This window comes from Punica granatum, chromosome 6 (assembly GCF_007655135.1).
Source record: "Punica granatum isolate Tunisia-2019 chromosome 6, ASM765513v2, whole genome shotgun sequence".
In the NCBI taxonomy this organism is placed as follows: domain Eukaryota; kingdom Viridiplantae; phylum Streptophyta; class Magnoliopsida; order Myrtales; family Lythraceae; genus Punica; species Punica granatum.
The window spans coordinates 21,309,495-21,332,403 of record NC_045132.1 but is presented as its reverse complement, the minus strand read 5'-3'; the positions used below and the strand labels follow the sequence as shown (position 1 = coordinate 21,332,403).

Genomic DNA, 22,909 nt, shown 5'->3' with positions numbered 1-22,909 from the left:
TCTCTGTTAATTACGTTACAAGGAATGAACTAGCGGTTGGTTTGAGGATCTCTGAAGAGTACAGAATTGAGCGTTTGGATTCGGATACGAGCAAGCGCAATGGAAGTGAAGTTGCGCGAAAGGAAGCATTCGGTGAAACCCACAAGTAATCAACATGAAAGCGCTTTTTCACATGTAAGGAAGTTCTTCCACCCGATTCATCGACCGTTCATAAACATCGAAAGACCATTGGATCAACATGGGACCTACTATGTATCGACTGTGGAGGGACTCATAAACTGTCCAAGAATTAGACCGTAGAGTTCTCCTTTCAGGTATCTCATAGATCCCACATATTTGAGCTGGCCCCCACCTGAACCCAACACATTGCACCTGTTTGTGGCCACAAGCTAAGAGAAGACCAAGTCAGTAGTCAGTAGAGAATGGAGAAGCAACATAAATCTAGTGCTTAAGTTGTTAGAAGATTTCTTTCCAAGAGCCAAACCTATCCCTACTTGAACTCCACATGTCCTACTCGAAAACAAAACAGTTCCGCAAAATTCTCGAACGAACTCCTTGGCAGAAAGATATCTGATCCAGATCCGATCCGTGCAGACCGGATGAATCACGACAGTCAATACTACGCTCAGATCAATCGTTTGAGCGGCTGCATCCTGTACGTCGATGGCTAAGTAAAAGAGTACTAATTATGGGAAGTAATGTAGGATTGGATGGGTTATGGAATTTATTTTTATCAAAAGCGAACCTCGGAAGCTATGGGACAAAAGCAGAGTGGCTAATGTTAGGTGATGTACAACTACCTTTGAGCCCATTTTCTTCATGAGCAATTAATAGAAGTGGACATCTCTTCCTCACTATTCCTCCCAACACACATACACACAACATTTCTAGCCCAAATCTTCACATTAAAGAGTTGCCAACTAATCCAGCAGGGAAAAAAAAAAAAAAAGACTTGCCAACTACTAAATATCCATGCCAAGAAGATCAGTCATGTATATTAAGCAGCATGATAAGTTACGGCAATGTTTTATCTGTAACTGTAATCCCATTATACAAACAAGATATGTACATAATTAGACCTTTCGATAGATCTTATGATGTATAGCAGATAGCTGCGAGATTGTCTTGTACTGTAGATCATAACATTCTACGACGCCATCCCATGTCTTTACCCGAACAATACCAGACAATGCTGTTATTACCTCGTAGTAATTGAAGGGCTGTGAGAGCAGCCGAGGATGTCAAATAAGCCAACAGCTCGTGAAGAGTGAACTAAATGTGGGGGATAGGGACAATGCCATAGCAAAGGAAACGAAAGACATCCACCTTATTTATTGTGAAGAACAGCACTGTTCACCTTTTTCCTTTTTCTCCTTCCCCTTCCCCTCCTCTCCTAATATATCAGTAAAGAACAGTGGACCATGCTGTTCTTCTATAAACATAACAGCTGAATTGTCCTTTTGGGTTTGCCCCTAATGATCCCTTTTCCCATTGTCATGGCAAAGGTCGATTTAATTGCCTTTTATCAGACAGGAGGGAAACTTCTCTTCCTACCCTAAAATTTGGCCGTGGCACTTTAGAGCCTAATAAAGCAGGTGGCCCTGTTGTGGGGCCCCTTTCCATGAGCAAACTATTACAATGATACGAACTACATAGAGGGACGAGGCTAGTCACATTACACAATATATATACTAATTGAGAAAAATGTTCCACACGTACTCTTATTTATCACTTGTACTTGTCGATGGACGATAGATGATAGCGCATATGATCTAATGATTTGTGACGTAAATATAAATTGGACAAAATGGAAAATGAAGTGTATTATGGAAGTCTAGTTTAGAAGCATAGACTCTTAAGCTTTGTGCTGCAATCAAAGGGGTGCACCTGAACATTGTGTGGAAGGAAAGCATTGGAATTCAATGAAATAATGGGGAAGCTGACGTTGACAAGTTGAAGTCTACCATTTAACAAGAACCGGTAAGAATTAAAAATGGAAATAATAAGCCTCAAAAAATAGAAACAAGGAGATACTTCCATAGTAATGGACAGTCTAGCACAGCACGAACCGGCAATCCTCGTTGCCATCTTCCTCGAGCGGAGCAGGAAGGTTCAGATCAATAAGACCCTGGACCTTATTGATGTCCTGATGAATGGCCATTGATCTCTCTTCCGAACTTCCCAAGAAGTGGGATCTCTTGTGGCCCCCAAGCGCTTGGCCCGACTTGAAGACCCGGAAGCAGATCGGACACTCATGCCTATAGCTCTTCTTAGTGCCGACAAGTTTCTTCTTCAAGTCACTGCTCAGTTTCTTGCTGGTCCATTGTCTGTTTACATCCATATTGGACTCAGAAGGAGGAAGAGGTTCGACTTTCCTGTAGCAGGATGATGCCGATCTATGTCCCGAGAGCGCTTTGCGAGAGTCAAACAGCTTGTAACAGACATTGCACTGATGATTTTGCTTGCTGGCAATGAGAGCGAAATCAATTCCTCCAGCACATGAAGGACCGTCCTTGGGACTTTCGGAATCATTTCGGATTCTCTTACCTGCAGCCATGTAATCAATTTTCTTGTCAAGTTTCTTTCCCAGATGAGTAAAATCAGTCATGTCTCTCACCCTTTTGGGCTTGGCCAATTCTTTGATCTTTATGCGCTCATCAATGGAGCTGTCGGAGTTCTGCTCTTCGTACATCATATACCCAGAATCAGATTTATCGGAACCTAGGAGAATCTCAGCTGATTTTAGTTTACAATCTCTACCTTGCTGTTTCTTCGTCTCCATAATCTCATTGTGCCCAGCACTGTTCAGGCCTTCGACAGCTCTGACCCTAACACGAATTGGGGAAGATTTGGACTCCAGAACCAATGAAACACTTGAATTCGGAATTCGCCGGCTACGATCGTCCCTTGATAGCATCATCAAGCACCTAGCCAATTCTTCTTGTTCTTGCTCGATCTCCGAGACGGAGGAGTACCCATTAGATTGATCACTCTCCACTACAGGTTTAAACTGCTTACTCTGATAACCAGTCTGATCAGTAACATCTTCTTCCTCTTCTCCCTCTTCGTCATCGTCGTCATCATCTTCTTCTTCTTCAAAGCAATCACTTGTCTTCTCCCTCTCAGAGTGACAAGCCATGTGACCACACAGAGCTTTCATCGATTGGAACCCTTTACCACATTCCTTACACACATTGCTATAACCCTGCTGGTGAAAAGCAACAGAGCTCGAATCCCGGAACCTCCGCGTCTTCTTCGGGTTCGTCCTGAGGCCGTAACCTGAGCTCCCACCGACCTCGGGGCCCAACTCCCTCTTCTCATGGTTGCTGCTCCCACTAGCTCTACTGCAATCGTCCTCGCTCAGATTGGTCCCAAACCTGTGGGACCTCAAGTGGCCACCCAAGGATTTGCCACAAGGGTACCTCTTGTTGCAGAATTTGCAGACAAACTTTGTCGTCGTCGCCATCATCATCACCTTCTAATCTCGTGTGAAATCGATCGATCACTCAGTTATACCAGCAAAGGGCAAACACCCAGCGAGCAAGAAAAGATCAGCAGACTAAAAAACTTACCTCGGAAGAGTCGAACTTCTTCTAAGGAACTAACGAACGCTGCTGCATTTCTGGTCCACTAGCAGAGAGGAACGCAGATCAAGAAGAAGCTGAAAGGTGTAACCTTGTTCCTGAAGATCACCAAAGCTCGCAACTTTTTGCCACAGGCGACTGCTCGGGGAGGACCAAGCTTCAAGATCCGACCCGGGTGAGGAGACCCGACAGAGCTCCCATTGTCTAGGTTGGAAAATGAATATCCAAATCGGAAAGATCAGAACTTTATGGGGGAGATGGAGACCAGTGCTGAAGGGTGAGCAATCACAGCAAAGCAGAGGTCATGACTGACTCTTCTCTCTCTCTCCCCCTCCCTCTCTCTCCCCCTCTTTCTATAAACTCTCTCCCTCTTGTTTGTGTAGTTGGAGGAGGAGAATTCCATGCATGGAAGCAAAAAGATTTCATAGGGTGCGGGGGAGAAAAGAGAGGACAGCACGTGTAGAGAGGAGAGTGATCCTCTCTGCCCCTATCGGACGGCTCAGATCGGCTGTAGGAGATGCTTTGAGGATTCTAAGGTGCGTGGAGTACTAGATTCTGCCTCCAACACAGACTCGAAACTTAAACAAACATCCCGAGATCTCTCTGAGCTTTATGCCCTGTTTTGTCTTCTTCGGCTAGCTGGGCTTTTTAGGCCCCAAGTGAAATGCTGAGAGCTTAGGGGACCCTCCCTTGTCTCCGTCGAGGCTCTGCACCTGCAGGCTTTCCCTCCTTGACAGCCAAGACCACCCGCAGTTCGTGCTCGGCTTTGTTATTGTACCCTGTGTGAGTTATAAACTTGTTATGATCCGGAAAACGTGTCATTCTCATTGCATCTTACCAGTGGTGTGCATCTTTAGCCTAAGTAGATAAAGATAACACAGTTGCCGCGATTTGAAAGTTAATACGATACTATATTTATTGGATTGGACCTAGCAAAACCTACGAGGAATTACCGGATAAGTATGCTTCTTGGCTTAGCTGAGGCATGTCATTTTGCGAGATGGAAGCGGCACCAATCACATTCTGATGGTTTTATTCCCAACATTTCTATAGAATTATCCAGATTTTGCCTTAAGATGCATTGTAATAATCGAACATCTCCAATGAATCATTCCCAATGGCAAGAGTTTGACCTTTCCCTGTACACCAACTATTTAAACGATTGGTTTTTTAAAGGTTTTCTTTTTAAAATATATATGTATTTTTTACTTGATCATTATTCTTGGGTTCGAGAAAAGATACTGTCAACATTCAGAAGCATGAAATTAGCTGGGCCTTAGGGGACATTAAGCCTCATTCCCTTTTCCTTGGCAATTTTCAACCTTAAACCCCGATTGGAGTTGCAAGGCGCCCCGAGCTTTGTAATGAACTCAGACAAGCACAATTGAAACTTTAATCAGATGCTCCAAAGGGGTAGATCACCAAAATTTGCTTAGTAATAGCAACACAAAAGTATTGAATATCCTGCAGCAGTGCGCAATCCAACAGATTAAACCTCATCATCAGCTATCAGAATTTGACATTTGTATCTCCTCGAATGCCTTCAGATCACGCTAAGAAGTTCAACCCTGAACTCTATTTTATTCAATAAGATCGATACTAAGTAAGTTCAATTTTCAAATTTTCGGACAATCTACACTCAGCTCACGTATAACCAAAACTCATTACAGAAAATATACAAGGAATTGCTTGCATAAAAAAAAGATGTTGCATTCCATTGTAAGACGGAAGGACAGGCACTTAGTGCTTAGGGCGCCCAAAAAAAAAAAAAAAAAAAAAAAAAACAGGACCTGAAGTCACAACTTGTGCAGAAATTAATCAAGGGAATTGGATTGAGACTCTACTGATGAACTAAGCTTGCTAAAAACGAGACAGTTACTGTACAAGCCATCATTCTGCGCCTCATCCCAACTTCCACTTCAGAGAGGAAATATCCCTCAATTATGCTCCAAGCCATGCATCGAAACTATTTGTTGGATTCCTTTGATTCCTGGAATACTATGCCTTTTGCATCATCCACTCCTCTCGAACCATCAGTTTCCTCACACGATTTGCTGCTTCTGGCCTTGGCATGTACAGCTGTGTCTCCGTTGACTGGCCCATGAGTATCAACAGGTGAAGTCAACAGATAATCGAAGGATGTGCATGAATCATCTTGAAGACCAAAGAAGTCTCCAATAACATCAGTTCTCTCATCCCAATTCCCAAACGTATTCTCAGCAAACGACTTGACTGGAAATGCTTCTTCATTGTGACATCGGATTCCTTCTTCATCATTGTCTACATCCCCATATTCATATTCATATTCATCATCTTCACCTTCATCTCCATCTTCATCTTGTTCAATACAAATGTTGCCATGCTCAGCCCATTGATTATTATAGCCGAGAGATGCACTCTGGAACACATCAACTTCCTTAGGAATTTCATACATATTTCTGTGCCATTCATCATCATCGCTATCAATATCCAGAAACCTGCACCTGTTCTGTGTGGCCCGCTTCCGAAGCATAAACACGTTGAAGTAATAACTCACCAGCTCCCTTTTTGTTCGCGAAGAAAATGTAGCTGATAAACGCTTCCAGAAGTTCTTGCCAGCTGACACTGGGTTTGAGAAGACAACCTCATTGAATAACTGCTCCTCTTCCTCACTCCATTCACAAGCCACCTCCTCTCCCAAGTCAGCTAGCCCCAGAAGGACAAACTTTTCATCATCAAGATTGGTTCTCACGTCCTCCTGAGATTCAGTAATATGTTGTCTCACGCACCTCATAGACCCCTTATCTATACAGCTGCAATCTTTCCTTCCCCCTCCTACGATTCCCTGATCAAGTTCAAAGGTACTTTCATCAGGCATGGGGATAATGCAAGTCCCCAGGTAGTTCTCTTCAGTATCCTCCTTATCAAAATTGTACAGCTCAGACATGTACATTTGGCCAACCCAAGGTGGAAGCCTAGCCTGATGATTTGATCCAATTGGAACAATCCTTTCAGGAGAGCAGTCCAAGGAAGAGGAGACATCCTCAAAATGACCCACTGTCTCAGACTCCACGTCTTCCTCACTAGAACCATGGGTGACCAATGATGAGGCACCACTTGTCGCGACTTCAATATCGAAGTATGGAATGTCAAAGATGAAATCATTCCCAATTTCCTTGAGAGGTGAATAATTAGGAAATACATACTTGTCCCCATCTGTCATACATTTAGCATTGCCCATTAGCCCTCACATCAAGGTAACATAACACCTCACAGCTCTCACTTAATCTTGTTATACAAACATATAGGAACATACACCGCAGTGCAGATTAATCGTCTTATTACCTGAGATATCAGGTTCTGAAAATATGCCATGAACTTGACCAGCTTCCTTGAAATCAGGTTCAGCCTGTTTTGAATGCTTCTGAGGCTCTTGCAAATCCTCGATTTCAAAAGGTCTCTTAAGTCCCATATTATGATACCTTCAGTGACAAACGATACCATAATGGGCCAATTGCTCGAGTAATGAGTTCACAGCTTCTGCTGCTAACCCGAATTGCTTAGCTAAATAAAAGGCAATTAAACTAGCCCTTATAGTTCAAAAGCGATAAAATTAACATTCATAAACAAAAGTCATATAGCACAAATTATATAGTATACCTCTTACGAATCCACCAAATTCAAACCAGTACTGGCGCCAAGAGCAAAACCCAGTGGAGATCCAAATACGCCCGAAGCGACACCCAAATTGAGCAATACCCACGAGGAGGTTGGGGAAACAGTAAATTGAGGACTGAGAGTGCAAATTCCCAAACCAATTAGACGAAACGGAGGGGCTCCCAAATTTCAGAGAAACCCTAACCCTAGTTTCTCAATTCGGAGGAGGTATCTCAAAATTACAAAAGAATGAGGACAAAGATCGTCACAGCAGAACTTTGAAAAGCTCAACCCCAAGGAATCCTTCAAAATCGTTGAAGCAAAGGTTATCGAAGAATTCGAATCCCTAATTGAGGGACCGATCGGCAGACCCAGCTAAATTAACCCAATTTAAAAGGGGGTTTCGGCAGAAATCAAGAGAATTATACAATAAATCAACAGATCGGAAGGAAAATTGGGTGAATTGGGAGATCAAAAACCCTAACCCTAGATAACTTCGAATCGAAAATCTGGCAACGAAGGAGGTATCAATCGATAGAGAAACGAGAGGATACTACAATTATGAGGTGTAGATATCAAATCAATTGAATCGAGAACGGAAAATTTCCCCCGATAGAATTTGGGATCCGAAAAGAACGAATTTGTCGATGGAAACGAAGGGGCGGCTCGATTGTTCGTGCTTTTGTAACCGGTGGCTGTCTGACATCTCGCAAACGGGTCATAATTCGGGTACTGAAATGGGTCGGATCTCATAATGGGCTGATCCGGGCGATTAATGGTATTTTCAGTTTAAGGGCCTTCAGAAAAATTCATAAAATTCTAAGCTCTTGGACTGATAAGAAATAAAGGGACATTGGAAATCGAGTAATAGTAATCGAACTCGGAGCCTATCGTGTTTATAGAAGCAAATAAGAGAGTCAAATGCCGAAAGAGTCCCGATAGATCTAATGCAAAGTCCGTGAAGTTTTACGAATGACATGTTTCTTATTGTACTAGTGAATGCCCTTAATAGGAATGAGAATGATATTAATCATGGTTTGATTGTTTCGTGTGTCTGATGAACCTAGGAAGAACAGGAAGTCCTGTTGTTGAGCTTAAGGCTCTACGTCAAGGGTTGATGCTAGCCCATGAATGCGAGATTCAAGAGCTCATAGTGGAACTTGATACAAAGTTAGTTATCAATTGGGTGTGGAGCAACTCCTCTAATGTTGCTCTAAAGAACCTAATCGATGATTGCAGGACTATATGCCAACAATTTGATGCGATCATTCCCGAGCATGCTTATAGGGAGGTTAACAAATGTGCAAATCACCTTACTAGCCTCGGAGATGAGATGACTGATGGTTTTGTTACTTTATCCTTTCCACCTTCCTCAGTTAGGAAGTTCTTGTTTGATGACATTATGGGGTTATCGACTCTAAAAATTGTAAGCGCATTGCACACGAATGGTTAGTGCTAATGAACATCCTATATTTACAAAAAAAAAAAAAAGATTGTTTCATGTGGCAATAAAAGAATGAGAAATTTTATTAGTCGATTTTCATATTGACGCGAACCAACTCTAAGGTGTTGGAATGATACCACCATTGGCTTAGCGATGCTTCGAGAATCATGGAGGGCAGAAATTACTTGTACGATTAGGATATTGTGTTTTTGTTTTTTATAGATTAATACACCTGTGCAATGCATGGGTCCAAAATCTTAAAAATTATAACTATTAGTTGTTAGCTATTTTTATTAATGTTACAATGTCGAAAATGACACTAATTTAAATTAAAAAGATATATATATATATATATATATATGTGTGTGTGTATGAAAGCAAGATACGAGGTGGCCTTGGTCGGATAATCCTCCATTTATGAATGAAATTTTTTCCGTTTATTGAGTTTTTAAAATTTAAAATTATCTTTTATTATGAAATTAGTAACAAAATCTTTGAAAATTATAGATTAGATAATATTTTATATGTATTTTATAAATTATACTTTCTTTCCAAAAAAACAAAATTTGTTCACTGGAAAAAAAAAGATTATATTTTATTTAGATTCCGTGAGCCCGGTTAGATCTCGATTTTTTAATAGAATTTTCTAAAATCCACTTTCTTGATTTCTTTCATTTTTATAATCTATATCTATATCGATATCTATATAATAAGAATATATTTGAAATAAATGAGAAGATTTTATTATATATAGATATTATTTAATAATCTTGGTTTTTTTTGAAATAGAAAGTAGTATTTCATCAAAATAAATCTATATATACATATGAAAGCAAGATATGACATGGGTCTGACCAAACAGTTATAGAATGCTCCTTTTTAAAATAAAATTTTATAGATCTCTTAAATTTTAATTTTCGAAATTATTTTTAATAAAATATGTTTTTAGCGATATCTCATCATAAAATCCGCTTTCTTCATTTCTTTAATTTTTATAATCTATATCTACATAACGGAAAATGTATTTGAAATAAATGATAAGATTTTATTATATAGATAGAGATATAGATATAGATATTATTTATGGATCTTGAATTTTTTAAAATAAAAAGTAATTTATTTCATCACATAAATCTATATATACATATGAAAGCAAGGTATGAGATTGACCAGGCCAAATGGTCTCGGAACGCTTCATTTCAAAAAGAGATTTTCTCGATATTTTCAGTTTTAAAAATTTTAAATTATTTTAAATTATAAAATTATCAACAAAATCTTCTGAAATTTTAAATTAGATAATATTTTATAGATATTATGTAAATTATATTAGATTTTATGAGCCTGGTTAGATCCCGATTTCTGAATGGAATATTCTAGATTTCTTAAATTTTTATTTTTATTTAAAAATATTTTTAACGATATTTCATCATAAAATTTGCTTTCTTGATTTCTTTAATTTTTATAATCTATATCTATATAATAGGAATGTATTTGAAATAAATGAAAATATTTTATTAAATATATAGATATTGTTTAATAATATTGATTTTTTGAAATAAAAAGTAATATTTCACCAAATAAATCTATATATATACATATGAAAGCAAGATATGGGGTAGGCTCGGCTAAATAGTCTCGGAAAGTTCCTTTTCAAAATGAAATTTTCTAGATTTCTTAAATTTTAATTTTCGAAATTATTTTTAATAAATAATATTTTTAACAATATCTCATCATAAAATTAGCTTTCTTAATTTCTTTAATTTTTATAATATGTATCTATATAATATGAATGTATTTGAAATAAATGAGAAGATTTTATTGTATATATATATATATTATTTAATGATCTTGATTTTTTTAAAATAAAAAGCAATATTTCATTGCATAAATCTGTGTATACATATGAAAGCAAGGTATGACCTCAACTAGTCAGATGGTACCGGAACGCTCCATTTGAAAATTAATTTTTCCGATTTTTTGAGTTTTTAAAATTTTAAATTATAAAATTATTAACAAAATCTTCTGAAATTATAGATTATATAATATTTTATAGATATTATATAAATTATATTTTTTTCAAAAAATAAATCAGATCTATTCATTGAAAAAGGAAAATAAATTACATTTTTCATTTTATTTAGATTCGGTGAGCCTGGTCAAATCCCGATTTCTAAATGGAATATTCTAGATTTCTTAAATTTTAATTTTCGGAGTTATTTTTAACAAAAAATATTTTTAATGATATTTCATCATAAAATTTATTTTTTTGATTTCTTTAATTTTTATAATCTATATCTATATAATGTGAAATAACGGGAATGTATTTGAAATAAATGAGAAGATATTATTATATATATAGATATTGTTTAATAATCTTAATTTTTAAATTAAAAAGTAATATTTCATTACATAAATATTAACATCAAAATAAGTATATATTTGTATATATTCATATATAATATAAATATATTGATGTATGGTTACGTGTACAACCTTTCGTATATAGTAAGAAAAAGTATATATGAAACATATGTTTTTATAGATATCTATTTTTAAAAATAGATTAGATAACATTACATTTTATAGAGATATATGAATTATATTTTCTTTTCAAAACAAATCAGATTTTAAAAATAAAAAATATTATATTTTATTAAGATTCTGTACGATAGTTATAAATATGAATTATCACACACATAAACATGGGCCTATTCAAGACTGGAGCTCTCGAAGCGTATGTTTATCTCTGATTTAGTTGATTAAATTTATTCTTTAATTTTTTTCTCTCATTTTTATCGAAAATTTTCAATTTTCAATTTTTTTATTTTTTTTTTAAGTTTTTACTTTTTTTCTCATATTTGTTTTTTCAAAATTGATGATGTGAGTTTCATATCTTGAAATATATTGCTACCCCAATATGTAAGCTCTTAAAAAGTAAAGTTCGTCTACCACTAAACATGAAGATTGTTTATTATATCCCTTTTGTTTCAGTTATGATTCTCGAATAAATTTTCCTTTTAATTTTTTATTATATAATTTTTTTTCCAGGTTGGTGGAACTATCATGTGCAGTACTAGTGTATATGTATTGAAGGGTAAAGTTATTTCCAACGATATTTTCAAGTGATCAATGAGAACATAAATGCGTACGAACACATCCAATTTTAATATATATATATATATATAGTAAAAATTAATTCTATACAAAAGAATTTCTTATAGAAGATAATAAAGATGGTAAAAGAAAGATTTTGAAATGTAAAGAGTAAAAAATAAAGAACAATCCAAATTATATTAGAAAAATTGATATAGATTTTTTAATAAGTAATATACGACCCTTCAGAAAATCAATAAAATAATATAGTTTTTGAAATTTCATTTTTAAAGAAAAGGTTTAAATTATTGAAGTATATTCAAGTGCTTGTATTATTTAGAGTATAATACAAATATATTGATATAGTTGTATAGAAAATTAAGTTCATCTAGCTAGAAAAACTTGATGCGTATATTCTCGACGTCACAAACCTGCAAGTATATAGATCGTATCAAGTAATATAGAAGTGAGAAAAATATCGTTCTCATAGAAAATTGTTCTAAAATTACCGCTAAAAAACTAAAATTGACACAACCTAATAGAAGTCAACCCAATCAATATTTATGAGAGTTAAAGCTAAATAAAGCAATATAAACTGGCGAGTAACAAAAGATATTACTTCATGACGAGCAATGATGAGAAAACCTAGGGTCTCGACTTCCCTTGATGTTCCTGTAACTTCACTCCTAGTCTCCTTCCCGAGTTCTTAAAATGACCGCATATACTACCTCAAGATTCAAAATTCTATGTAGGTATCTTTCGAGTTATTAGGAGATATATCTACTTAAATCAACTCCTTATATTTCTATCGGAATCATAATCTAAATAGATTCATTACGCTCAAATTCTGACTATGGGTACCTATGGCGTGCCATTATATCTATATCTATACGGTGGAACGACCCAATTATCAACTAATCAAGGTCGAATAGAGGCTATTCCAATCCCTATCTAAACCCTAGCTTACTCCGTTTAGTTCGATCATGTTATTCAAGCTATGCAATTGATGGACAAACAATCACACACATTTAGCACGGAATGGAATGAGTACTTCGATTCATTCAAGAAACACATTAGAAGAATAGCGTGAAGTTAACTCGACATCGAGTTACATCGAAACCCTAGAAATTAGTTTAGTTCATGCTCACAGAATATATCATCTCACAAGCATACATCATGTTTAACAAAAGGAAAAGGATAAGGAAATGAAAGGAGTTCCAGTGTTATCGGTTTATCAATTCCTTTGCTCGATTCTTCTCCCCTTTCTTGGCGTGATGTGTGGCCTTCTTCCTCCCATGTTCTGCCTCTGTTTTGCAGCTGCCCTTCCTCCTCTTTTCTTCTCACGAACAAGAAGAGAGAGAGAAGAAAGAGAGATGATGATGTGAGTGATGTCTCCTCCCCTTCCCTTCATCTCTAGGCTTCCATTATATAGACCAACCAAAAATAATTTCTTTGTCTTCACCCTCGTTAATAAGGGCTCATCGATTGTGCAACTTGTCCATTTCATCACCAAAGGGGGCCTACAATTGTTGACTTACATAAAGTAAGTCGGTTTTGGGGCAAAAAGGACAGAACAGTCGGCGTTGCAGCTTACAAAAGTGGGCGTTGCACCTCTGAGCCTACTGGTCATTCTTCTTCTTCTGCAAAAAGGACATGAGATGTGAGTGTTGCAATTCTAAGCAATCTGTCCATTGCTCCTTCCTGTACCTATCACGTGCAAAACAAGACTAAATGAGAGCCAAAATTACAAAATACACTAACAAAAGACTTGACACCGTACTACATCATACTTGACGTAAAAACCATCCAAAACATGAACTTCATCGAAGAACTAACCGGAGTTCATGCACTATGAAGAATAACAAACTCCAATTATCAGGAGTCATCACACCTCCCAACTTAGTGTTTTGCTAGTCCTCGGGCAAAAACTGAACACACTATTGTCTCCAGGCGATGGCAACCCTTTGTTGACCACTACTACCCAGGCTAGGTTATTGACGACCTTTGGGCATGCCGACGACCTCGAGTTGGCTGTGATTGTAGGCATCAAGGTCCCCATGACCCCTCTCGGTTCTCTCAGTTCTATCTTCAAGTGGCATGTTTTGAATATTAGACATATTTGCATGGGCAATTTGATTATTGCAAGATAAAATACATCGTAATGCATTTAGCTCATAAATAATTATATCCGTACAACTCTCGATCTCAATTCCTATTCTGTCATAACTAAACATAAGATTAGGATTTCAGAATCCTACCAGCTCTTTATCTAGTCTACCAAAGTGCAGCTCTTCCAATAGTTGAGTTTCTCAATTCACAAGACTCTCGAATTTGAGACCTTAATTAAGGAGAAGAAGTATCAAACAATATGAATTAAGCCAAGTCGATAACTCTTCTGCATGTTGAAGAAGAACCGAGAAAAGCATACATCAATTTGCCTTTTATGTCCCGCCACTTCCCCCCTCTATGTATGAAGGCACTCACTTGTGTACAAAAATTCACAGCTACATCATCTTTAGAATGGCCAAATATTGCTTCTCATTTTGAAGCCAGGAAGTTCTTAAACCATTGAACCGAATCCTTTGGGTATCTCTTGAGTTTGTCCTTGTAGTCCACAAAGTAAAGACCGAACCTTGAAGTGTAACCCGCAGCCCATTCCCAATTGTCGAGCAGTGACCATACGAAGTATCCTTTCACATTGCACCCATCTTCCCTGCACCAATGCCAGAGGCAGAACAGATCTTTAGTTGGAAAATAGATGCTGCTGGTTATAAATGATGACTGCCAGAACGCAAGAAGGCAGTAACTTACTTGATCGCTGCCAGTAAGTTCGTGAGATAGTCATTATGGTACTTGATCCTTTTCCGGTCCTTTAGAGCATCTCTGATCGAGATTAGCGGGTTGTTCGGGTCATCCATCCCTGCAGTTCCGTGAAATGAAATGAAATGAAAACCGAATCAAGCAAGGCAATGGGAGGAAGAAGTTTTCTGGCACAGCCTCCTATTTTTAGGACTTGATAATGTGCCAAGGAAAAACAATATACATATATATGAACAAGCAAAAGCAGAATTATTTTACCATTTTCGGTGATGATGACAGGAGGGTTCTCGTACTTGGTCTTGATGTAATTCATTAAGCTCCTGATACCGCGGGGTACTATGTACAGCCATATGGAATTTGCCTGCAGATTGAGAATCCAATTCGTTGAGTTGTAGATTTGAAGCTCAATAACTTAAAGCACAGCATGAATTTCCAGCAGTAGTTAGTGTTTCTGGTAGTCAATGTGGTTTTCCGAGATCACTTTGCTTTCGACTGATTCCAGAAATAATTTTCAAAGAGCATTTCCAATAGACATGAGAGATTTGTGCAAAACGGAAATACATACCTTGTCACCAATAGGCTTCAGATCTTTGAATGCTGAGAACATTAACATATCAAAAGCAAAAAGTTAGAGCACCATGGAGAAGGATTCCCGGTGAAAAGGCGAGAATATTGCATCAGATCTCATAATTAAGGTCTTGATTGCTTACGTAGAGTGATGGCACCAGAGTCTGCAAGCGAATCATTGAAGAGCACTCCAATTGCATTGGATATGTTGGCTTTAGCATAGTATGTTGTATAGTGATTGATTCCCACAAAATCTAATGATCCCTTAACAAGGGCAGATTCGGATTGGGAAAACTTCGGCAATCGGCTCCCCACTCGAGTCTTCATCGAGCTCGGGTAATCCCCGAACGTCAAGGGATCCAAAAGCCTGTGAAGCATAAGAAAATTTGGCAATCCTGAACGTCTCTTGGCGGGAAAAACGTTATATGTGAAGTTTATGCATACTTTGTAAGATAAAATTTTGTGAAGGAAATTGAAGACTTACCAGCCAAACTGGAAGTCTTGGGCTCTTTGAGTTGCTTCGATGTCCTCAGTTGAGTTCGTTGCAGGTTCAAACCACATCACATCGAATGACATGCCGACTGACCCTTGTTGTTTTCGCTTCAAAAAGGAAATTTTCTTGCTCAATACAAAATGAAAAATTCCAGAAATTTTTCCGGGTGACCAAGAACACGTATTTATAATACTGCATGATATCGTTGCTACTGCTTGGGCTTAGCTGTGAGGTTATTTGCAGTGAGTACCTGATACTTCTTCCGGTAAATATCGACTGCAGTTGCATGAGAGAGGAGGACATTGTGGGCTACAATGTAAGGCTCAGACGCAGAATTTCCGGCCCTGCAGAAGAGCCGGAGGAGGATCGAGCAACGGCCTGGTGCCTGTAGGCCCACATCATACCCTTGAATGGCAAACGTGTGGGGCTCGTTGAACGTAATCCAGTGCTTCACTCTGTCCCCAAACTTTTCAAAACACGTCTCCGCAAATGTCACGAAGTCCTTTCTGCAATTTAGAAATAACACGTCAAATTATGCAGCTCTCGCATCCTTACTGAAAATTGTATCGACTCTAGTCACACTATGATATGATTCAAAGCAGCTCGTGACAATCCTAATCGACAATACTTTAACAAATTTCAATGCGGAGAAGTTTGTCTGATCGAAGAGATGAAATGAAAGCTTAGCTTATTGCAATTACATGATCTTCGGGCTAAGCCACCCCAAATATTTATCTTCTAAGGCTTGAGGGAGGTCCCAATGATACAAGGTCACGTAGGGCTCAATTCCTGCAGATGTAAATCGATTTTTTCAACTGTATCAGCAACCATACAAAAACACATAGAACAGAACTACGCGAAAAATATTCATGATCATAATTCAACAAGACAGTGATTCAAGAGTATGAATTTCCATCTACCTTTCGCAAGTAATGCATCGATGAACTTGTTGTAATGGTCGACTCCGGCTTCTTTGATTTCTCCACTTCCATCTATTAAATAATATGCATCGGCTTAGAAAAGGTCGGTAAGAAAAGAAAATCATCACCAGACCATGTCTGCCGAGATGTGAAATTCAAATGAAAGAAGGCGCCAACTTAGGAAACTTACTGGGGAATATACGGGACCAAGCAATTGAAAATCTATAGGCATCCATTCCCAGGTCTTTCATGAGTTGAATGTCCTCCTGACAAAAATATACAACGACGATGTATCATGTACATTGGCTTTGGTTTCTTGTTTCGAGATATCATTGGTTCAATCTGCATCTATCAAGCTCAGCTTAAACGCAAGAACGAACATTGAAATTGTACTTGATACATTGTGCAGTTCTAAGTCGTGCCACCTCCATTACATTCTATTAACTATCCTGTCCATCTCTGTTACAGGTATTATTCCGAGTACTTTATGCACGAGTGAAGGACAACATGCACCTTGAGAAAGAGTATCGAGTAATAGTACGATTGTTAATGCGTTAAGCTCTTTAATGAAAAAATGGTGCGTAGGTAACAGGAATGATGAAAAAAGCAATAGTCATGGGTAGAGATTTACTTCGTAGCGGTGATACTGATCCACAGCAACATCCGCGTTACTAAAATCAGATACCTTACCTGCAATCACATATGCAAAGTAATTAGTCACGTTGCACACCGTCAGTCATCCGTACAAAAATTGGACCTATCAATGTGCAATTCTGGTGCAATGAAATTTTTTTTTTATTATTCGAAAGGTAATGCTGGTGCAATGGATCTTCTTCAATCTAATTAATGAACCAATTCATGTGGACAATAATTGCCATAATAACATTGAGCATATATAGAAAAGGAAGTTATTACCAAATGTATGGGCGAAACTGTCCCACACTGTGAGTCCCCTCCCATCCTCATTGACTGCTCCTTCGTACTAAAATTGATTGAGACAAAGTACATATTCAGTGCAACATCGAGCCTTCTCCACCCAAAATAATAATAATAATAATAATAATAATAATTGAACCTTATAACAATACGAAACATATAGTCTATCTCCACCAAAAATATATAGAGTCAATAGCAAATTCAGAATATTATATGTCACGATCAAGTCGCTAAAAAATTACTTACATTAGCTTTCAATGATGTTGGATAGTCAACTATGGACCCCTATCAAAGTTATTCTGTTCCATAATCCACGGGCGGGGGGCCGTGATTCCAATTTCAATCAACCTTGTCCGCCCAAAGATTTCTCACTGGGACTTTGTTAGATTTTATTCAATTTGATAGTTGTTTAATTGGTGAAACCGTTATAGAGCAGTGATACACGTCATTCTGTATTTATTTCTTTTCAATATATAGTGATATGGATATTACCTAACTTCATCAACAAAGACCATCCCAAGTACCAACTTAGGTTAATTCAGTTGCCTAAAATATTGGAACCAACAACTTACACATATCCTAATAGGAGATTCGGGATTTCGATTGACCGACTAGACCACTGCCCCACGTAAGTCAGTAAATACTTAGGTTACACCTTTTGCCATGCCAGGTATAATTAACTCTTACTCGTTAACTTTTACACTTTCCTACATTACCTTTCCTCTTTAGAATCCTTTTTTGCTAATTAGCTTTTACGCTTTTCTACCCTTACGTTTTCACTTTATAATCCTCTCTTACTTGGGTGTCGGAGGGTAGGTCCACACCCCTAAACCCTTGGATTCGACTTCTCTTCGTGTTTCAGGTCACGGGAGTTTCACCAAAGCGACAGAACGTCACTGAAGCTGCAATATCTTGAGATATACTCGAAGACTTTTTTATGCATGTATCATTTTTTTCATTATCTCTCTATTAGACCAATCGGCCTCCTTTATGTAAGTAAAAAAAAAAAAATTATTCCAGATCTGACATTTTGGCCCAAACAAATGGAATATGTCACACTCATAGAAAAAAAAAGAAAAAAATGAGATATGTTAAAAATTGTTATCACTTAAGGGAAAAAATTGTCTACTAACATTATTATTTAGTTTAATAATCAAGAATGGATGTTATCAACCAGTGTTGCAATTCATATTCCGGTGATTATGTCTACTCCATCCCTATCTAACAATTCGGTTATGATGTTGTTGCGTGACTTCGGTTTAAATCTGGATGCTTGTTAAATACGATGTACGAGTACTATAAAATTTCATGCAGTGTCTCATATAAAGATTTTTATATGTTACCTGAATTTCTATCGGTTTCTAGGACTTATGGAACCACAGGAGTCGAAACTAATAATAAACTCTACACATATATATAATTCAACTTTTTCTTACACCTCAACGGCAATTTTGACAGGGTCGGAGTAGCCAGAGGTCATGAGCTGTTAAAGGTTCGCATCAAAATACAGCGGTCAAGAAGGAAAATGACGATTGACGACAACAGCACACGAGTAATGGGTCAAAAATCTTAAATTTTTCTTAATAATTCAAAATAGATTTAAAATGATGAGCGAATTTCGGGACTTTTTACTCATTTAAATTTTTTTTTAAAAAAAAAACTCCATGGCATTACAACGGTGAGTCAGAAGCGTCCACAGATCTCGACTACAAGTTCGTCCGTTGTGACCAAGTAGTCGTGGACCGCCATTTCCCAAGGAGACACTGTACCAATTGATTTGACCCTATTTTGTCATATTTTGAATAGGTAAATAGACGACGTTACGCATCTTTTGAAATTCCAATATTAATTCCATGGCTCCCTCTCTCTCTGCTCACTATAGAGTGTCGACCACACACCCTGACACCAAGAGAGGCAAGCTGTATGGCAACGAATGACTTGCTGCCAAGGGAAAAGGAAAGCATCGATCCATCGACCAATCCGCGGGGTATCCAATCCCCGCAATGGGAAAAGAATAACATCAAATGCTGGCGGCTTAAAGAAATGCTCTCACCGGAGCTAGAAAGCACATACATAGTCACATAAATATTAGGTTTGGGTTGGATCCACGTCCGGTCAGTGCAAAAGTCGGGGATATCAAACTAGCTCGATCGATACATGGACAAGTTATGGACAAGTAAATATAAGATGATGAAAGTGTCAATTTGCCAATATACCCAAATAATGGAAATGCAAACTGGATCGATCGATACACGGACAAGGTTATAGCGACACCATGTTGCTTGCACGATAAGACTTAATATGTACGTTTACAAGGAAATTTGCCGGGTAGGGAGAGAGAGATGTGGATAGAGGCCGAACCTGGAAGGCCGAAGAGGCAGTGCCAAAGACGAAACCCTTCGGAAAGCTCCCTCTGCTAATCGTAGCCTCCACCGCAGAGCGTGCGCTCATAATTTGGATCCACAAAGCTACCGCCATGACCAAAACAATCCCTTGTCTCGAGACCTCCATGACTCTCTAACACGTCAGAAGAAGGGGGAGGATGAGCAGGAGTCGAAGGTCTTGCTTAGTTATAAAGGAAAATTTGGAGCAAAGAGAGGAGAGAAGGCGTGGATATATAAATATATATGTGTGTGCGTGTGTGTATATATATAGTAGTGGTTGGCGGTGGTGGTGGTGGTAGTGGGGGCCGAACGGAGTTGCGAGGGGTGGCGAATGGATCTGTGAGGCATCAATTCAATTTGTGTGCGCAGTGGGGGGAGTCTTCCATTCACACGTACACCCCCCCCTAATTTGTTTCCTTTTGTATAAGAACCAAAAACAGCATACACATCGCTTTGCCTTTTACGCCCCGTCACTTAATTACCCCAATATACATATATCCTCCCTTGTTGTTTCTAGCTATCTTCGTCATCAATTTAGAGTTAATTAGAATGATTATTAGTCGACTTAGATGGCATTATCGTCGAGAACCACGAGAATCCAAAGTTTGCAAAACATGCCGGCAGATTATGCACGTTGGGAGTTAATTTCTGTAGATATAGGTGGCGTGATCGAAAACATGCTGGAAATGGGGTTATTCTGATTTGCACGTGAATGAATCGATGTTTGAGTTGAAGGAGAGGGAGACGGAGCGCGAAACCTTAGAATGAGCAGGTATAGAGTTGAATTTCGGAAGCGAAGGGTGGCAAAGGTAGATGATTGGACATACCATCATCAATCGAGAGTAGAAAGCATAAAAGTTTCATTACTCAGCTAAAAACTTTAGAGGTAGCTAGTGACTATCTTCACCAACTACGTCTATTTGCTCCATCCATCATGCATTTCTCTGAGAAGCAAATATGGTCTCTTCACGAAATAGAAGATCCCGCAACCTTGCGATACATTTTAAGGTTGAGCTAGGGAGAGAATGCATAAAGCATGCGGTTGAACATATTGATGGATAATAACTAACCAAAATTGGTCTAACTATTTCTGTTAATTTCCAGTGTAAAGGATCAAAATTGATAAAATACATTTGTTTGGATGCTATCAAATATGAATGCGGTGCAGCTTTTTTTTTTATGTGGGATAAGAAGACTTTTCAAATACAATCATAGGATACTGTCCAAATGACCAATTTAGAATTTGAGATAATTAAGACCATTATATTATACGAAGAATCAAATATTCGGCATGTGGATTAACGTGATCCGCCGAACCCATTGCTTTTCTTGTACTATGCTTCTTCTTCTTTTCTTTTTTTTTTTTTTAAATGAGCCTTGCTCAAGGATAGAACCCATTGCTTCGGTGTCTTCTAATCATAACTCGTAAGATTCATAACCTTCGATATTACTATTATTTCCCCCTCAGTAAACTCCTCATTAGCTCCAGCCTCCTTGAGGCCCCGTGCACATCACAGTCCACGAATATGCAAACACGTGGAGTTCATTGGTTCAAATCGTCTCGTCTGGCGTGCACGCTTGAGCAATCCGCGTTGGATTAGCATTTGGCACAGCAAGTAAAAGATCATGGGAAAAGCAGAACGATTAAGATCTATCTCATGAAGATTAATGAATAATTAATAATTGCTTAGCTTGACTTTTTATTTTTCCTTTTCGTCTTTTCCTACATGCTTTTTTTTTTTAAGGGCGCAGTAGACATTTGCTTCTTTGGCGTTTCACCAATCACTCCCACTAACTTATGCCATACACAAATTTTTGGATGTCAATTACATTGCATAAGATATCAAAGTAAAGGGTACACTCCAATCTAATCTTCGGTTGGATCATTATTAGTGCTCTTGCATGATACAATGACAGGATCTCTTATGCAGATCGACTTCTAGAATTAGCCGAATTGATTAATCTGTTGAGTTGTGGGATGATAGCACTTTGTTTGGATATTAATGATGATTTATCTATTAATGCCATTGTGTGAAGCAAATGCTCATACACACTTGAGAGGTTTTTGACCCATGCGTGCTGTCTTTTTCTTACGTGGGAATGTTTGGGTTGGATTTCCATTTAAGGAATGTGTTCTCTACTCTTAAACCTTTCTATCCACTCCAAGTGGATTCCGCTTTTGTCTTCCACGTTGCTGGGAACTTTTCTTTCTTTTTCTTTCCTTCTCCTCACAATCACAAATTCATGATTACTCCATGTGATCATCAAAAAAAAATCAGGGTGAAAAAAGAAAAAAAAATCACGAGCTTGCGGTACTGTTAGTAAATAGCACTTAGTGTAGTTTATTTTACGTACGCTTTAGGAGTTCCGAATTTCATATAAGGACCTCATGAGAACTTCCAAATGAAAATTAATCTCAACTAATAGACTGAGATGACATCGTAGTTTTACGGAAAAATAAAAAGTGCATTTTATATTTGTAAAATTACTTACTTCAAAGAATTGTCTAGTGTCTGCGGTAGGAAGTTAACAAGAAATCTACCCTTGCTTGATTAGCTTTTGCTAATTTTAGGTTTGTACGCTTTCTATCCTTTCCAAGAGGATTCAATCTTTACATGCATGCATGTTGCCAAAGTTTTATTCTTAAGCTTGTGAGTCATAACTCGTAAGTGTTCAATTCAAAGAAGACATTCTTTCGAACCAATGTCAGTTTTTTCGGTACGTAACATGGTAAGAGATGACCTTTTAATATGAAAACATCTTGCGTTCACGACTCTTGGGATTTACTGGGACATATATGTCCTTCAAAAAACAGATTTAGGCCGAGGATGTTAGACTCCAACAGCAGGATAGCACTTTCAATTACTCAATCTATCGAGAAAGTACATCCGATATATTTGAGTTTTGTGACGGCAAGAATTGTGTAGCGTCGAATTGGGCCCAGGGAGTCACTTTCTCTTTCCAGTAATGGGCTTTATCTGGGCCTATTATGGGCTTTAACTGGGCCTACAAATTAATCTCTTTTTCCTGAA

At 37.8% G+C, this 22,909-nt stretch overlaps 3 protein-coding genes across 4 annotated transcripts; all 3 read right to left on the bottom strand.

The window, feature by feature from the left end:
- Positions 1–1,838: 1,838 nt before the first annotated feature.
- Positions 1,839–3,971, bottom strand: LOC116212448 (zinc finger protein ZAT9). Of its 2 annotated transcripts, XM_031547070.1 has the most exons (3): positions 3,573–3,971; positions 2,761–3,478; positions 1,839–2,547 (listed from the first exon to the last, which is right to left on the bottom strand). In XM_031547070.1, exons 2-3 carry the CDS (start codon positions 3,470–3,472, stop codon positions 2,054–2,056), a joined length of 1,206 nt encoding a protein of 401 aa, XP_031402930.1. In that variant the 5' UTR covers positions 3,473–3,478; positions 3,573–3,971; the 3' UTR covers positions 1,839–2,053. The 2 variants fall into 2 exon arrangements, with proteins under 2 accessions (XP_031402930.1, XP_031402929.1); XM_031547069.1 differs by having other exon boundaries at positions 1,839–3,478.
- A 1,161-nt stretch (positions 3,972–5,132) lies between these two features.
- On the bottom strand, positions 5,133–7,881 carry LOC116211674. Its single transcript, XM_031546145.1, has 3 exons — positions 7,224–7,881; positions 6,909–7,045; positions 5,133–6,779 (listed from the first exon to the last, which is right to left on the bottom strand). Exons 2-3 carry the CDS (start codon positions 7,033–7,035, stop codon positions 5,551–5,553), a joined length of 1,356 nt encoding a protein of 451 aa, XP_031402005.1. The 5' UTR covers positions 7,036–7,045; positions 7,224–7,881; the 3' UTR covers positions 5,133–5,550.
- A 6,012-nt stretch (positions 7,882–13,893) lies between these two features.
- LOC116212511 (beta-glucosidase 40-like) lies at positions 13,894–20,240 on the bottom strand. The gene is made up of 13 exons (XM_031547162.1): positions 19,855–20,240; positions 17,473–17,539; positions 17,189–17,247; positions 16,748–16,823; positions 16,558–16,629; positions 16,339–16,426; positions 15,888–16,143; positions 15,629–15,744; positions 15,288–15,511; positions 15,143–15,174; positions 14,836–14,938; positions 14,569–14,677; positions 13,894–14,470 (listed from the first exon to the last, which is right to left on the bottom strand). The coding sequence occupies exons 1-13, from the start codon at positions 20,002–20,004 to the stop codon at positions 14,296–14,298; spliced, it is 1,527 nt and encodes a 508-aa protein (XP_031403022.1). The 5' UTR covers positions 20,005–20,240; the 3' UTR covers positions 13,894–14,295.
- Between the last annotated feature and the right edge of the window lie 2,669 nt (positions 20,241–22,909).

Coding starts and splice junctions, on each gene's coding strand:
- LOC116212511 (XM_031547162.1), bottom strand. CDS start 20,004: ATGGAGGTCTCGAGACAAGGGATTGTTTTGGTCATGGCGGTAGCTTTG. Junction 17,540..19,854: donor CTGCCTCTTCGGCCTTCCAG/GTTCGGCCTCTA, acceptor AATCAATTTTAG/TACGAAGGAGCAGTCAATGA. Junction 16,630..16,747: donor TTGGTCCCGTATATTCCCCA/GTAAGTTTCCTA, acceptor ATTATTTAATAG/ATGGAAGTGGAGAAATCAAA.
- LOC116212448 (XM_031547069.1), bottom strand. CDS start 3,472: ATGATGATGGCGACGACGACAAAGTTTGTCTGCAAATTCTGCAACAAG.
- LOC116211674 (XM_031546145.1), bottom strand. CDS start 7,035: ATGGGACTTAAGAGACCTTTTGAAATCGAGGATTTGCAAGAGCCTCAG. Junction 6,780..6,908: donor TTCAGAACCTGATATCTCAG/GTAATAAGACGA, acceptor AATGTATGACAG/ATGGGGACAAGTATGTATTT.